Source organism: Nyctereutes procyonoides, unplaced genomic scaffold (genome assembly GCF_905146905.1).
Source record: "Nyctereutes procyonoides isolate TBG_1078 unplaced genomic scaffold, NYPRO_anot_genome, whole genome shotgun sequence".
Taxonomy (NCBI): domain Eukaryota; kingdom Metazoa; phylum Chordata; class Mammalia; order Carnivora; family Canidae; genus Nyctereutes; species Nyctereutes procyonoides.
The window spans coordinates 36,645,377-36,663,373 of record NW_026575146.1 but is presented as its reverse complement, the minus strand read 5'-3'; the positions used below and the strand labels follow the sequence as shown (position 1 = coordinate 36,663,373).

The window sequence follows — 17,997 nt, the reverse complement described above, 5'->3', positions numbered from 1 at the left end:
GTGGCCTTCTTCTTAATAATTTCAGAGAGTCCTTCATGGAGCAGGAAACTCAACCTTTAATTATGTCACAGAAGGTTGACCTTAATGTGTTAATGGATAACTGAACTCATTAAGAATTCAAATAATCTAATGAATGATTATTAATGATAATGAGTTAAATTTAGGTATTCCACCAATGCCCACATCTTTTCTGTCAGCAGTTTGTACTATAATTAGCCTTCCTCTTATCAGTGCCCTTATCTCTTATCTTTTTATTCTCTCTGAGTCCATCCTCCCTCTTTTCTTCACAGAGCTTAGGTCCCTGGTCCACCTCTAGCATCCTCTCCCAGTCCTTTAACTCCCTTGCCCTTGGATCTTTTGTCGTGCCCTTGCTAGTAAAACCCACCTCCTGGATGACTGCTAATGTCGGCTTTCTCTCTGCCTGCATTCACAGGCCAAGCACCGCGCCTCACTCAATAGAGCCCACAGGAACCCCTATAAATTCTTGATTCCCTGCATTCTGAAACGAGCCTTCAGCACTGCCCAGCATTCCTGTATTCTTGGGTTCACTCAGTCTCCCAGCGTCTACAATGATCAGTTCCATCCTTTGTGTTTCCTCAAAGCGCCAACACTGCCTCACTTTCCCCTTCCCCCATCCGTCCCATACCACATTTCCTCTTTCATTTTCTGGATACAGCTTTGCCTCCCATGTCACACAGAAATTGGGAGCCATCAGATGGGAACTTTATCACCCTCCCAGTCTTAAAGGTACAAACCGGCCTGCACCTGCATGCCTCTGAACCTTCCTCCCCTGTGGTAATATAGAGGCGCCGTCTCTCCTGCCACTTGGTCAGGCTTTGCATCCTGTTCCTGTGCAGAAACCTCACCCTGGCAGCTCCTTCCTTTTGAGATATATTCACCTTCCTTCCACCTTTGGTCTTCATCACCAATTTAAACATGTTCAGCGTCTCCTAGTTTAAATCTGCTGCTCTTGCCCCACATTCTCACTCTGCTACCTTTTTCAGGGTTGTATATACCTTTCTTCATTTCCTGTCCTCTCACTTAAGCCTTACTTCCACTCCAGGTCTGGCTCTGTCCCCACTGCCCTTTGGAAACAGTCACCACATGTCTCCAGATCTAATAGATGTTTCCCTCAGCATCTTGCTTGACCTGTCAGAGCATTTGGCTTTATTTTCTTAAGCTCGCCATCCTTGGTTTTGGTGATATCTGTACTCTTCTTGTTTTCCTTCTGCCTCTCAGTTCCTCCTTTGCAGACTCATCCTTGTCTTTCTGGTCTTTTAAAATATCAAGCCCTCAGGGCTCTGCCATAGGCCCTCTTTTTTAGTGTCTTTTATACGATTTCATGCACCTCTGCAGCTTGAATCATCATTTATATGAGGACTCCAGACTGTACACCTCTGGCTCCTACCTTCATTGTGGGCTTTGGGTGTGTATATCTAGCTGCCTACTGTGGGCAGCTCCCCCGTGGGTATTGCAAATGCTGCTCCTGCTCCACATGTCCAGGAGAAGTCCAGAAACTTCAGTCCTTATTAGGTGTTTCCATTTTGTGGAACAACCCATTCTCATCCATCGAGTTGCACAAATCAGAAACCTAGGAGTCATCCCTGAGACTTCCTTCTGGAGACTTCCTTCTTCCCCCAAATCCAGTCTGTCACTCTGCCCTGATGATAGGTACCTTCTCATCTCCTCTCATCTCCACTCATAATTGTCCTTTTATCCAATCTGTCACTGTAGCTCCTGACGGGGTTTCCTGCTTTCTCACCTTCAGCCAGCCATTTCCATACCACAGTGGCTTTCACATTAGCATTCTTGTTGTCATGTCCTCGTCCCTGGTACAAGACCCCAGTGGCTTGCTGTTCTTTTCCTGTCCCTTGATCAGACCTGCACGGTCCTACATGGCCTGTCCCCCTCAGAACCCTCAAGTGCAGCCGTTCGTTGCCTTCTGTGGGTTCAGCACGTGGCCCTATCTGGTGTTCTCAAGCACCTTTCTCAAACCCTCTCCGACACATGTCTGAGTGCTTCTGCAAGTGCTGTTGCCTTTTTTTTTTTCCATACCTTTCTTCCAAACCCCCTTCTCCCATTTAACTCTTACTCATTTACCTGCAATGAGGCAAGGTGTCTAGTGGTTAAGAGCATGGACCCCTGGCCAGCATGTGGGTTCACATCCCCAGCTCTGCCACTTGCTAGTTTGGGCAAATGGAAATAAGAATAGTACCTACATCTTAGTGTTGCTATAAGGATTGTGTGTGTGTGTGTGTGTGTGTGTGTGTGTGTGTGTGTGTGAGTCACATGGGGTACCTGGCATGTAGTTAATGCTGAATAAATATCTGCTATTAGTATTTTCCTTATTGCAAGAGTAAAATGCTGCATTGATTGATTATGAAAGGTGTTCATTTACTATTCAGAACAACAAAGAAATAGAATTAAAGAAATAAACAATATGAGTATTTAGATAGTTACCTAAGGAAGTAGATTCATAGTTTATATGAATGTTGAGAAAATGAATTAACTAGATACCTTCAGGAAAAATTGTATCTTTTTTGAGCCAATAAAACATTTATGCCAGTTCAGACTATGTAAGGCAGAATAATAAGGAGTAAATTATAGCATAATTCTTATCTGCGGAATTGATTAAGGTACTCTAGCTTTCATAATATTAGACAAAATAATTCAGTTGGTAACTCTGAAAGACAGAATACTATTTAATGATTTTGTGGCAGTCTCATTGTCTGCAGTATCCTAGCAGAGCTAGCTGACAAACCCCCTCTCTCCTCTCTGCTGACTGCAGTGGACAGTGAGCATCCAGTAGGAGTTGCAGGACCTGCACACCCTTGAGCAGCTGCATGGCAGTCTGGTGGCTGACTGTGCTATGAAATTCTTGCTTCTGCACTGCCCTGTCAAACTGTAAAGTTATCACTAAAATTCCTAATAAAACGGGTACAATTTTTTGATAATTTCTCAGGGATATGGATATCCCTGACCAGGGAAGCCCTTAGCCACATCTTAACTGTATTCTATCTGAGTGTATTTCTTTGCCCTCTTATACCCTAAAGGGGTTGAGTCTGAGCTTTGGAGTTAGAATGAATGGATATGAAACATGGCTCTTTCATTTATTAATGATATGACCTCTGCCTCAGTTTTCTTACTTGTAAAATGTAGCTATTGATTGGATCTAATTCATGGGATAATTAGCATGACCAAATTAATGTAAAGCACTTTGAATAGCATTGGCACCTAGTAAGCAAACAGTAAATGTTAGCATTATTGCCCCATTTATTTTTAAATTAACAGTTGTTAAAATCGTTTTCTTCTATAATTCCACCCATTTCAAAACAAATCTATAACTATCAAATTTGTATATAGTATTATTTATAATACAAATCATAAATTAGATAATCTATTATCTCTAAGCAGCTCTGATATAAAGTCATCTTCCAAGATGTTTGATGATATACCAAGAACCGTGAAGGTCTTTGAATTAGTCAAATGGTGGAGGGGTTGTTAAATTAGAGTGATAGCAATTACAGTGCTTTTATAACTGCTAGAAATATAACCACTTTCGTCCCTTCTGGAAATGAGGGATTAATTATACATCTCTTCCTGTTGAAAATCCAGTCTGCTGAAACTGTCAGTAAAAACTGCATTTGGTGCCATTTCAAATAGGAAATGGGATCTGCCTCACAGAACTTGCATAGAATGTGTTTTTTGTAAGAATTTGTAGTCAGTAGAGATTAAGGTGAAGGAGCCTTGCTTGGTGGTTTTAGACTGCTCCCAACATGGCTTGTTGCAGTGACAGATGGTAAAGGATGCATCGGGAACATCTACACATACACTCATGAATGGTATGCCCCAGTGTGCATGGGGTCAGGGCGATCACTTTCAAGGAGGGAATCACTTGCAGCAAATGCTCTCCTTTGAGACCTCTGTTTTCTTCACTTTGGGTATGTGTGTGTGTGTCACTTAAGGACTGCACTTTTTATCTGCGTTACACTTCTTGGTATTACCTTCATGTTTGGATATGATGTTCTTTAAGACAAGCAAACAGAAAAAGTACTTTTTTTGTGGTTTTAATACAAGATCTGTTCTTACTAAACTTTTTGGAAATCATTAACTTCTATTAAGTAATCTGAGTTATGAAAGAGTCCTCAAATTCACAGCATAAGTTCTAGAAATCAGAACTAGATTATAGTCTGTAATCAGAATAGCAACTGATTTCTGTAAGGAATCACTGATTTCCTGATTCTGTCACAAGTAGCCTAAGAACCTTTATAAATCCTTAATATTTCTTTTATTTTTAGTGGTGTATTAGAAGATTGTTATAGAAAGATATATATGAAAAATAGTATAGTGAACCTCCACCTAAGGTATTCAGCTTAAACTTTTATCCAGTCTTCGCCATTCCTGTTTCATGTTTAATATGTATCTACCCATTTCCTCTTGCCCTTAGGATATCCTATATCGTTCATAAATGTTTCAGAATGCTATACCTAAAAGTCTACTTAAAAAAATGTTTTAAGTCTACTTAAAAAAAGATTCATTTATTTGAGAGAGAAAGAGAATGAGTGTGGGGGCAGGGGCAGACAGAGAGAGGGTAAGAGAGAGTCTCAAGCAGACTCCCTGCTGAGCAGGGAGCCCAATGCAAGGGCTCCATCTACAACTCTGAAATGACTACCTGAGCCAAAACCAAGAGTCAGATGCTTAACTGATTCTGCCCCACCCAGGTGCCCCTACAAGTCTACTCTTTTTAACTAGAATAGTGTTATCCCCTCTAAAGTTTTTAACAATTCCTTAAGTATCTGGGCAGTTTGTCAGTTTCCCTGACAGTCTCAAAATCTCTTTTTAAAACAACTTATTTATTTGAATTAATATTGAAATATACATCTTAATTGGTGTGTCTCTTATCTCTTTTTAAAACAGTACTATTGAAATAACAGTTCATATCCAGTGAGTGGCATATATTTACAATGTACAGTCTCACAAGCTTTGACATCCGTATATGCTTGTAAAAGCCATTGCCACAATGAAAACAATGAGTATATCCATCAACCCATAAAGTTTCCCTTTATCCTTTTGTCATCCCTCCCTCCTGCCCCTTCTCCCCAGGTAACCAGTGATCTGCTTTTTCTCACTAAAGATTAGTTTGCAGTTACTATAGTTTTCTATTAATGAAATCATCCATCATGTATTCTTTTTTTTGCCTGTATTCTTTCACTGAGTATACTTTTGAGATTCATCCATGTTGCTGTATGTACCAATAGTTCATTCCTTTTTATTCTCAAGCAGTATTCCACTGTACAGATAGACTGCAGTTTCTTTGCCCGTCTACCTGGTGGTCATTTGGGTTGTTTCCAGTTCTTGTTATTACAAATGAAGCTGCTATGAACATTTTTGTGTACAACTCTTTCTGGGATATACATTTTAATTTCTCCTATGTAAACACCTAAGAATGGAATGGTTGGACTATATGGCAGGTGTATAGATAACTTTTTAAGAAACTTAAATTCTTTTCTAAAGTGGTTGTTCCAGTTTTTATAATTTCTGGCCATTATAATAGGTTTATATCTCATTGTGGTTTTAATTTGCATTTCCCTATTGACTGATGATATTAAAGCAACTTTTTAATGGGTTATTTGCCGTTTATATAGCTTCTTTAATAAAGAGTGTTGAAATTGCTCATTTTATAACTGCTTTCTTATTACTGTGTTTTGAGAGTTCTTTTTTTTTTAATAAATTTTTATTGGTGTTCAATTTACCAACATACAGAATAACACCCAGTGCTCATCCCATCAAGTGTCCCCCTCAGTGCCCGTCACCCGAGAGTTCTTCATATATTCTGGATTTAAGTCCTCTGTCAGATAAATGATTTGCAGATATTTTCTTCATCGGATAATTATCTGTCTTTTCAATTTCTCATGTCTTTTGAACAGCAGCAGTTTTTAATTTTGATGAAGTCTGCTTTATTATTTTTTTCTTTTATTGATCTGGCTTTTGGTCTCAAAACTAAGAAGTCTTTGCCCAATTTAATATCACAAAAGTTTTCTTATAAGTTTAACAGTTTGGGTTTTTATATTTAGGTCTGTGATCCATTTTGAGTTGATTTTTATATACAGTGTGAAGTGGGGATCAAAGTTCCCCTTTTTCTTTTTTATGTGTATTCAGTTATTACAGCAGATGAAACATTGATAAAAATCAGTTTTCCATTTATGTGAAGGCCTCTTTCTATGCTCTGTGTTCCATTGGTTTGTTTATTTTATATTATACTGTTTTGATAATTCTTTTGTTTTTTGTTTTATTTTTTATTTATTTTTTATTCATGAGAGACACAGAGAGAGAGAGGCAGAGACACAGGCAGAGGGACAAGGAGGCTCCATACAGGGAGCCTGATGCAGGACTCGATCCGGGGACTCCAGGATCACGCCCTGGGCTGAAGGCAGGCACTAAACTGCTGAGCCACCCAGGTGTCCCTGTTTTGATTATTTTTAAGTCACTCTAACTCTGCATGTTTTTTATTTCCCTTGTAATATACTTGTCAAAAAAACTGGGTCATGTATCCAGAGTCAGAATTTTACTGAGTGCCTCCCTGTGAGCAATGGTATGCTGGTAGATAATCAACATCTGGCTCTCTAGGATGAAAAAGCCTGGGTCCATTGGCACTTGCTGGTTTCTGTGGTATAAACATTCCCATCATGGCTGATTTAAAACTACCAATGTGTCATCTGAACACAGAGCTAGGAAGAGATGGGCAATAGCACACTATTATGTAGCATTTCCAGTATACACAGACATTAGATATAATTCACCTCAAGAGCATAGATAAAGGTAAAATAAAGTGAATTAGGGAATAGTGAATTGTGATTTTTAAATTATCTTTGTTATAGTTATATAAGTTTATATAATTTAATTTTTAATAGTCATTAATAGCCAGCTCACAAAACTCATGAAAATGTAACAATTGAACTGGCTATAAGCCAGTTCAAACTGGTGCAAGCCAGTTGTAACATAACATTGCTCGTAGAGTAGTCGAACGTGTTCTCTGTCTCCTGTATTTTCTGTATTCCCTGAATACAGAATTCTGTATTCCTCTGAATGTCAGAGGTTTGATCAAATTCAGGTTCAGCTTTTTGCAGGATTATTTCATAGGTTTTAAAAGGCCATCATTGCCTGTATACATTATTTTATTAAGGCTGCATATTGATGATAGTGTAAAAATCTCATTCTTTCTCCCCTTATTATCTGGCGTGATCTGTAAGGAAAAGCTTGCCTAGAACTAGTTGATTATGTGAGGTAGAAGTTTAAGAAATGTAGGATGAATAAAAGGATAAGAAGTACTTTTTATCTATTTTTAGAATAGTGCGTTGATTTGGTTCCCTATCATACTTCAGAGGTGCAAGTGACTTTTAAGTGTCATTATGAATTTAGAGATTTAAACATTATTTCAATCCACTGACTTTTTTATTCTTATGGGTTCTTAAACTGACCCAGTTTTTAGCTAGAGGGAATTTCTTCAAGTTGATCTTGGTCCTTTACACACACACTAGTCATCTTTGATGGCTTTCTTGCATTTTGGTAGGATGTGTTCTGAGCTCATCATCTATACTTCCTACCCAATACAAAATACCTCATATCGAGCCATTTTTCCAAAGAGAGCAATTTTCTTTTAATAGAATATGGTAGTTAGAGACCACAGTCTGAGCAGTAGGGGTGCTCACTGCTACTAAGTTCTTAGTTGTCTCTAGGACATTTTAAGTAGACACAACTGAGAAATATACACTTTTTAGATAAAATATGAGTTTATTATTTCCATTTGAAATTTAAGACTGAATTTTTAGCAAAACTTTCTTACATTTGTTTCTCTTTTACTTCCATGCTGAAAATCCCAGTTGTCAGTAACATCACTCATTGGCTACACACACAGATAACAAACATTACCAACATTGTGTCCAATAATATGATTACTAAAAAGTTATAATGAGAGAAATGAGTAATCAAAGTTGTCTTAAAGATACTTTGTTTCTCCTGATGGTTGTGTCACCAACTCGATAAACATTAGGTTAATTTGATTAATTTTGCTTTCAAATTTTAGGGATTGAATTTTAATTTAGATCTGTTTTATAATTATATAAAACATTTGTGTTTCCAAAGTTCCATCTGATTAAACAGTATACTTTCCAACCAGCTTCTATCTGTGTTATTTCTCTGGCCTATATTATAATTTTTTAAAACCTATATGTATACAGGTTTCCCCTGCTATCTGAAAGTAGGGTGTTCCTTTGAAACATAGGCTAACTCTAGGAAATTAATGGTTAAATTTATTACCATTAATTTATATTAAAATTTTTTTTGAGCATTCCTAGAGTCAAAAATTAACTGCTTAGGCTTTTCTGATACTTTAGGACACATCTTGCTACCAGATGCACAAAATAAATTGAGATAAAGCACAGATGCTCACAGACATTTCAAAGATATCAGCTTGATGCTGAGATGTACCGAGTGTAGTTCCTGGGAAAGAAGCTTGGTGAGGCTGCTCTTGCTGCTCAGGATACACTCTGCCTCACTGCAAAATCAAAGCTGAACACTGTTTTCACTTTTTTCCCTTTTTCCATAAAAGCAAAATCCTCTTCTGATTTCTTTAGTTTGCAGAAACTGGTACTGATGTAGGCTTTTTATAAAAACTTCATGTGAACTTCTAGAAAGTGGGAATTAGTGATATATTTGTATGTCTCACTACTTCTTCGGTGAATGGTAATGTACATTCCACTTTGCTTTTCCATGAACAAATCAGCAGATGCTCCATAGCAATATATAGAGATAGTACTCATTCCTTTTTTAAGCTGTTTAAAATTCATGTTTAATATCCATAATTTTTCTACCAAATTTCTCCCTAGATGAGTTCAGGTTATTTCCAGTATTTTGCTACTACATATTTTTAATGTCTTTTCATATTTTTGCCAATATATATCATTTGGGATGTTTTAATATTAGCATTTTTCTAACATTGTATTATGAAAATTTTCAAACACAGCAAAGTTTAAAGAATCTTATAGTAAACACCTAATCCATCACCTAAACTGATGTAAAATTAGTTCATTGTAAAGTTAAAAAATAAGTGTACATTCATTTTTTAACAAATGCATATGCTTGTGGAACCCAAACTCCTCCACCAAGATGTAGAATATTACCATCATGCCAGAAAGTTCCCTTATGCTCCTTCCTTCAGAGACCACCACTGCTTTGATTTTTTTTTCTACCATTTGATTGATATTTTAAAGGCGCTTTATAAATATGCCTGTTTTGGATGCTCTGTGATTAGGTTTCTCTTCTGATTTCACTAATAGTTTTCATATCATGAACCTGTAACTTCGTGTGCAGCCATTACCACCATTCATCTCCAGAACATTTTCATCATCACAGAGAAATGCTGTATCCATGAAATAATAAATCCCCATTCCTCCATCCCCTTTACCCTTTAATAACCTCTATTCTTCTATATCTCTATGAATTTGCCAATTCTAGGTACCTCATATAAGTGGAACATAATATTTGTCCTTTTGGGTCAGGCTTATTTTGCTTAGCATTATGTTTTGGGGTTCATCCATGCCATAGGATGTATGTATACTTTCTTTTTGGTGGTAAATACATATAAATAAAATTTACAGGCTTAACCATTTTAAAGTGTACAACTGACATTTACTACATTCACGGTGTTATGCAGCCATCACTGTTACTGGTTCCAGAACATTTTTTTAAAGATTTTATTTATTTATTCATGAGAGAGACAGGCAGAGACACAGGTAGAGGGAGAAGCAGGCTCCCCACAGGAGACCGATGTGGGACTCGATCCCAGAACTCCAGGATCACACCCTGAGCCAAAGGCAGATGTTCAACTGCTGAGTCACCCAGGCATCCCAGATAAACCATATTTTGTTTATCTTTGCATCAGTTGATGGACATTCATGCTGTTTCTACTTTTTGGCTATTAGGAATAATGCATTATGAATAAACAGCATTATTGAATTTCCATTTGTGGTGCTGTGTGTTTTCACATGGACATATGTTGTCATTTCTCGTAGGTGTATATGTAAGAGTGATATTGCTAGGTCAGATGGTAACTCTGTTTAAATTTTTGAGGGTTTGCCGGACTGTAATTCAAAGTGGCCACACAATTTCATATTCCCATCAGCAATGTATGAGAGTCCAATTTCTCCACATCCTCACCAGCGCTTGTTAAATGTCTTTTTTATTCTCATTATCCTACTGAGTGTGGAGTATCATTGTAGTTCTGATTTGCATTTTCCTGATGGCTAATGATATTGAGCATCTTATTGGTTATTTGAGATCATCTTTGGAAAAAGTGTCTATTCAGAATCTAGCCTGTTTTCCATTTGGGTTATTTCTTTTCATCGAGTTGTAAGAGTCAAGATGTAAGATGTTAAGTCCTTTATCAGATACATGATTTGCAATATTTTCTACCATTTCATGAGTTGTTTTTTTACTTCTTAATGGTGTCCTTTGCAGCACAAAAGTTTTAGTGATGTCCAGTTTGTCTACTTTATCTTTTGTTACTTACACTTTTGGTGTCACCACTGCTTAATGTTAAATCATGGAGATTGATGCCTGTATCATCTTCTAAGGGGTTTGTATTTCTAACTCATATTTCTGGTGTGAGGTCGGGATCCAGCTTCCTTCTTTTGCATGTGGGTATCCTGTTTTACCAGCACCATTTGTTGAAAAGACTATTTTTTCTTCTTTAAATTCTCATTGGCACCTGCTTGAAAAAAATGATTGTAAATATAAGGATTTATTTTTGTGCTCTGAATTCTAGTCCATTGAATCTGCAGGATCACTCATGGTGTCCTTTCCATTTGTGAGGGCCTTATTTCTCATATATCTGTCTTCTGTTTTAAAATCTCATGAATTCAAAGAGGATATTTACAAAAGTATGTATGTGTAACCCACCATTTTGATTCTGTTCATGGTTGCCTATATTTGTTTTGACTCAATAGCTTCTCCCTTTTCTTTTGCAGTTATCTCATTTTGTGTGTAATGCCATCTGGGAAGGGAATGCCTGGAGGTGAAGTGTAATGTCAATGGGATGGTGATATTCCCATATTTCAAAGACAGCTTTGAAACAAACAGATGGGAAGTGGGGTGTCTAGCTGGCTCAGTTGGGGAAGCATGTGCCCGCCTCCCGACCTTGGGCTTGTGAGTGTGAGCCCCACAGTGAGCACAGAGATTACTTTAAAAAAAGGAAAGACAGACAAGAAGTATCTTTAGTTAGCAGTGATACCATAAAATGATTAAAGTAGAGAAGCTTGTGGTTCAGAGATTTTACCTTATGTAAATTAGAGATGTGGGACCATGAAAGTGGCTAAACTAAGAGTAATGACTTTGTGTTTGAGAACACAGGCATTTTAGAACCATCAAAAACTTCTGCTTCTTTATAGAGTTCCTGAGTTGGAGTTAGAAGAAGAAACTCAAGTTCAAGAGATGACCCTCGATGAGTGGAAAAATCTTCAAGAACAGACCAGACCAAAGCCTGAGTTTAACATCCGAAAACCTGAGTCCACTGTCCCTTCCAAAGCAGTGGTGATACACAAGTCCAAGTATAGAGATGATGTAAGCATGATGTTTTCTTCTCTAGAGGTGATCTTCTGGATTAACTGACTAGGAACTGGATGGACCCTCTCCACTTCTGAGGTGCAAATGGGACGTTAATAGTTGGCGTTCTGCTTTCTACCTAGGAGTAATCAGATGTGATGTGTGCCTAATTTTATCAGTATTGTTCATAAAACGAGTTGAAACTTGAGCTATTGACACTTCATACAAAGCAGTTATGGTGACAGTGCATCTTCTGTTCAACCCAGAGCTGTGCTTTGTGCAAATACTGAATGTTAATGGCATTTCATTTTTATCTCAAAAGAGAGGTACAGTGTTTCCTGAGCAATGCCATTTCACAGGATAACTGCTCTGCATTTCATGATTAGATTAGGTTCAGCTCAAGCTCTTTAGAAGAGCATTTAATTGGGAGTACTTGATCATTTTAAACAACCTGGAGTTCTGTATTCTGTTAATTGCAGCAGCTCTGCTTCCTCTGCCTAACTGCAGAGACTCCAAAGACAGACCCCCAAGAGGAGGAGCCCCTGAGAGCCAGTCAGCCGTATGATCATTCACAGTGTCCTTCTCACTTGTGAGGGCCTTATTCTCATAGTTTGGGTTCAGTCCTTTTTTGGAGGCCTCTGCTTTGGAAAGATCTCCCAGCCTATATTGTGTGGGATGGTCAGCCGTGTCATTCAATCACATTCTATTTGTGTTCCTGAACTTAAAGGTATCCTGAAGCATTCTCATTTTAAAATTTTAAAATTTAGAATTCACATCATTCAGTCGTGGCCATTTATCTTGATACATATCTCTATGTTGATGATGGGGGTGAACAAACCCTTTCTTCTGGGTATCATTAATTGGTTTTCCATTTGTAACTCAGGAATTTTGTACTGTAGATTTGTCTGTGTTTCCATTTATACTTTGATTAGTGCTAGTCTTTGAATGGATACTTTAATTAGAGGGTCACTTATGATACAGGATCCCCTCCCACCTGTTCTGGTGAGTCCAGTCTCTTAGAGGCCTTACTAGTGAGTTTTGAGCTGTTCGACTAGAAGTGGCTTTTTTTTTTTTTTTTTTTTTTTTTCCCAGCAGCATGGAGGCAAGAGCCTTATTTTCTTGGAAATCTCTGTGAGATATTTCTACAAGTCCATCAGCTGGCTGGGTTGGCTCTTTTCCTATTCATTTTGTTCTTTTTTTGTTCTGGGGCATTGTAAATAAAGCTTTGCCTAAAACAAATGTGCTGTCACAATGTGAAATATGCAGCTGACATGTTAGGTAAAAATAGAAGCTGTTTTTCCTGCATCCACACCAGATTCATCCTCCCTGAAGAGAGAGGCTCCAGAAAGAGGTCTGCTGCAATATCTGAAGCAAGTGGGTTAGCTGACTCATCCAGTTTGTCTCAGTAAAGCACACGGGTCCTTGTTAATCTGATGGCAGTGGAGGTTTCAGCCAGGAATCGTTCTGAAAGCAACAGAAGCCAAATCTCGTGTGACTAATGTGCTTTGTCCTGGGCACCCTAAGAGACCAATCACTGTGATGGGATCTCGTGTTTGCAAAGTCCAGAGCAACAGGAGCCTCCAAAGTGAGCTGGGCCCTGGAAAGCACACTCAGCTCTGCGTCATGAGCCCGCTGTCCACTAGGACGCAGTGGGCTGTTTCTATGTCTACCTTTTTACCACGGTGCCGGTGCACCCGAATTGTCCTTTCTTCCATTTACGTAAGGTCTCTGCTTTATTTTCATTTGCAGCTTGGAAGGCAGCACACATGTTAGACATGAACTCTGTACCAAACACATGGGCAGAAGGGACTAATATGTTTGGGGAAACCTGATTCCATTTCCGAGACAAGTTGTAGGAATGTCCAGCATTAAAGCACTTTGGAGATTCTCCTTGAAGACCATTGGCATATTTCCTGTAGATTTATATTTTACTCATAAGTGAGAGGTTTGTTTTATCTGTTCTTAGGAATCGAAGCCAAATCAAATTTGGAGCAAGATATATTTAATACAGTTTTCCTTTAACAAGACACAGAACTTATTTGACCTCTTAAAATGTAATTTCTCAAAGTATTTTGACCAAAATAGTTCATAAAAAGCAGCTTGAGTTCTTTCTGCAGCATTGGGAACAATCCTTAGATAACCATACTCTGTTATTTTACTATTCCCCTATATTTTGAGTCAGAATTGTTTATTGTAAATCATGCAGTTTTTAACATATGGTATTTGTACAGTCAGCACCCACATTGAGAGGAGTTTTTTCCATCAAGTTCTATCCTAGGAAAGTAATATTTCCTTATTTATCAAACTAGCATTTGTGAACAAATAAAAAAGGCAGAAATTAAAACTTTTTCATCTGAGCAGAATGCATTTCGACATTAAACATTTATATCAATTACTGTTAGGCATGTCAAATCTTACAGCTTATTAACCTGCCAAGCTCATAGCAACTTGGTCTCATTAATTCAAATTAATATAATAGTAAGTTCACAGATGTTTGGATGAAGACCATGAGTATGAGAACGTGTGGCTGGGAAATGGCAGATCCCCCGTGTGCTGAGCCCAGAGCAACAGGGGCGCCACCTCTGTCTTGCCGTGGGGCAGCAGGGGTGGGGGGCACTGTCCTGCCACATGTCACAGTGGCTCCTGGGCAGCATAGCTCCGGGACGTTAAATGGAGCAAGTGTCCATGGAGACGGCTGTGTGTGTGATGCTGAGATGCTGTAACTGTGTTCCAGATGGTAAAGGATGACTATGAAGACGATGCCCATGTTTTCCGGAAAGCAGCCAATGACATCACATCCCAGCTGGAGATTAATTTCGGTAACCTCCCTCGTCCCGGGCGTGGAGCCAGAGGTGGCCCACGGGGAGGTCGGGGAAGGATCAGAAGGGCAGAAAACTATGGACCCAGAGTGGAAGTGGTGGTGAGTGCTGGTGTTCTGTGTCCTGGATGGTTCTTCTGCAGGAAGTGAGAGGATGAGGAGGATACCCTGGGCTGTGCAGTTGGGAGGGCCACCAGGGTCTGCTGTCTATTCCTCTGCTAGTTTGGAACAGTTACATCAGCAGTATGGTCGTAGTTGGGCACAGACCATCCGGTGGCCCATGGTCACCAGGGGGGTCCACAGTCTGCTGTGAGTGCACACTCAGAACCAGAGACAAGCTCATTCATCTGCATCACACAGGATTCCCAGCTCGGGATGCAGTCAGACCACCTGGTGGTCGTATGCCCTGTGCCCTTCCGGTGCTTTCCAGGCAGATAGAATCTTTCCTAAGGCTTCAGGGCCTCCTTGGGACCTCCCCAGGCTCACCTTCTCACCTCACACCATCCTTTCTCTCCTCAGCCAACACTGCTCTAGCTCTAGTTCTTTAGACAAGCATGTTCCTGACCCCACAGGGGCTTTGCACCTGATGGTCCTTCTACCCCCTTTGCTTGCTCACCTAGAATAATATCCTCTGACCTTGCTTCCTCACAGGAATCTTCTTTGGTCGCATTTCCTTCCAGACCAGGTCAGAGTCCTTGAGCAAAGAATTTTATTTTTCTTTGAAGTGTCATCTTCATTTGTAGTTGTATTCTCACAACTACAATGGTGTGATTATTGATCAGCACCTGCCGTCTCTACCATAGGTGACAGAGACGTGTCTGCTTTTGCTCGTTTTTAGTTCCCCCAGCACAATGGATGGGTATAGTAGGCGATTCATAAGTGTTTTGTGAACAAATCTCTGCATTTTCCAGCTCAGAACTGCCCTTGGGCCCCCATCCCTTCAACTGTCCAGTTGTTCCATTTCGGGATCTGTATTCTCTTTGCTCCTTCGCTGAGGCTTATCTCTGGAAGAACCTTCTCTGGTAGAGAACCCTACCTGACTGTGACGTGCCTTCCGCCACCAGACTGCTGTGGGCACCCCTTCTGTGGGCTGTTCACGGGCCAGCTGTTGGCTGAAACTACCACACTGTGACTTCTTCAGGACTTACCCCCTCAGCCCAGGGGCCCCCAGGGCAGGCAAGAACTGTCTCTAATCAACCTTGTGTCTGCACGTGGTAAACATTCTGTATGATGTTTACTGAATGAGGGAAGTGCCAGATACAAGAAAGAGGCACTCGGTAAGATTTTGTGGGAGGCAGGGAGGCAGGCAGGCACTGCTGGCCGTCTTGCAGGGGCCAGGAGCAAGTCTGAGCGGGAGAGGCACCCTTCCTCATCCCCCTTTCTGCATGTCCTGTTTGCAGTGGGGCCTCCTCTCCCGGGGTGTTTGAGCCACAGCCGCCGTTTGCGCCCCCCGCCCCTTGAAAGCGCAGGCCGTGTTTCTCAGAGGGCTCTGCCCAAGTGGGAGTGCTTCAGGTGACTGGGTTTCAAGACTCTTCTTTTCTTCTTTAGACACAAGATGTTGCTCCCAACCCAGATGACCCTGAGGATTTTCCTGCTCTGGCTTGAGAGAGCCCTGTTTCCCTAGCAACCTGACACCGTGTCCGCGTACCTATGAAGAGACTTTTCTTGCTGTGAGGAAGAGTCAGACTCTAAGAACAATAGATGTTGCTTTTTCCCGTGTAGTGTGAATTTGTTGCACTTTTTTGGCCTGGGGGCTGTGGGATCGGGATTTCTCCAGACACAAGAGCAGCAGTTCCAGCCAGGGGGTTAGTCTGGCACTTTCCCAAGAGGGTGGAGAATGGTGATTATTTTTTTATTGAAGGAATCCCAAATGAAGTTCAGAAATAATATTTAAAATGTATATATAGAGATTGTATTGAATCCTCCACGGTAACCAGGAGAGTAAAGATGTAAAATAGAATCTACTGAGCCGGCTCTGTAAACTGTACAGGCCAGAGGGCCGTGTTCTTTAATGCCAGAGGAAACACACATAGCAAGGTCACAGCCTACTTTTCAGAGACAGGGGAATTAAAATATAAATGTACTGACTGTTTACTTGTAAATGTTATACTCTCCTGGAAATTTTTTGAGTTCTGGTTTTCACGTAACCAATAATTTTAAGCAGCTAGTGCGCGGCTACTGGCTTCCACTCTATGACAGAGAACTAGGAAGAGTATTAATTTTTTTAATGGTGATTTAAACTACCTCGTGGTTTCCGTGTGTGTTTATGTACATACACATACACACATGCTTAGTATAAATGTGCATATTTAGGGTTTGGGTGGTTTTTAGGATGAGTATCATGCATACGATTTTTAAAATCATGTTATTTAACCCATCAATGAAGTGAGAGAGGGGGGTCCAGGCAAGAGTATTGTAACTTACCACCGTATCCTTTTCTCCCTCAAAACTAGTATTTGAACTCAACGCCCATGTACAGATGTCCTCTGTCCTTGTCCTGGCAAGATTTGTAAATAGTATTTATCGAACGCCGTGTGCGGTTTTTCTCACTCAGCCCTTATACCAGTTTGAGTTCCTCTTTCTTGCCTTTGGTGAGCGTTTGGGGTTAGGGGACACCTTGGAGGTTCAGTAAGTCACTTAGTAAGTCACTGAGTCCTGCCCTGCCCAACAGAGCAAGCCCTGAAGAGCCCGCTTGAAGAGCCCACGCCAGCGGGCTGAGCGCTCCAGGGCAGGGCCTAGGGCCAAGGCAGCTGGAGCAGCTGTGGGCAGCTCCAGTGAGGCTCTCCCCACTTTGCTGCAGAAACTCAAGATAACATTTGCCTGTTGTTAAAGTTACTATGCTTGTGCTGGACCTGAATCCGGTCCCAAGATCTGTGCTTTTTCCCCCACTTTGCTATGCTGTTTAAGATGGCACTTACCTTGAACCCAAGTGTAAATAAAGGTTGGTATTCCCTCCTGACTGTGTATAGAAAGCTGAATCCTTTTGGTCACTCTCAGGTCAAGAGAAAATATGGAAAGAGACCCAGCAGGAGGAATCAGCTGTACCCCCCCGCACCACGTGATAACCAGTTAAGGACCTTTGCTGTGGGGGACTGCCTACCCTTGGGCTCATTATTAAATTAATATCTAAGCACTAAGATCTATTAAGTGATTGCTGTATTCCCTCTCCCTGGAAAGGACACAATGAGTGGGAGTGCCCTGACCCAAGTCAAGTCTCAGGAGAATGAATGTCAGGTTCAGCCACAATGATCAGCTAGTACAGCGTGAGGCTGTGGTTCCTCAGCAGGCTTGATGCTGCCACATGGAGTCACTCTGCCTGCCTTTGCTTTGAAGGTTGGCAAAACTGAGATCCCTTTCCCAAGAAAGTTCCCTAGTATTGTAGATAATGCTTGGAAATCCCATAGAGCTGGATTTAATACTGTATTTGCAAACACCACATCCTTCCCAACATACTGGAGATCTCTTACCACGGAGCAGTCTTGGGTCCTGTGGTCGGAAACAGTTTTAGGGTAATGGCATACACTTCCTGAGCCTGTATAAGACTTGGTTGCTCACCAGGATTACCTCTTACCAACTGGTAG

General features: G+C 40.4%; 1 protein-coding gene across 2 annotated transcripts in view; it reads left to right on the top strand.

Moving 5' to 3' along the window:
• HABP4 (hyaluronan binding protein 4) overlaps positions 1 to 17,375 on the top strand; it is a 40,875-nt gene extending 23,500 nt beyond the window's left edge. For both annotated transcript variants that reach the window (XM_055311259.1, XM_055311258.1), the window contains exons 6-8: positions 11,445 to 11,616; positions 14,333 to 14,518; positions 15,965 to 17,375. In XM_055311259.1, coding sequence (XP_055167234.1) covers positions 11,445 to 11,616; positions 14,333 to 14,518; positions 15,965 to 16,021 — 415 coding nt within the window. In that variant the 3' untranslated portion in view covers positions 16,022 to 17,375. The remainder of the gene's footprint in view (positions 1 to 11,444; positions 11,617 to 14,332; positions 14,519 to 15,964) is intronic.
• Positions 17,376 to 17,997: the final 622 nt, after the last annotated feature.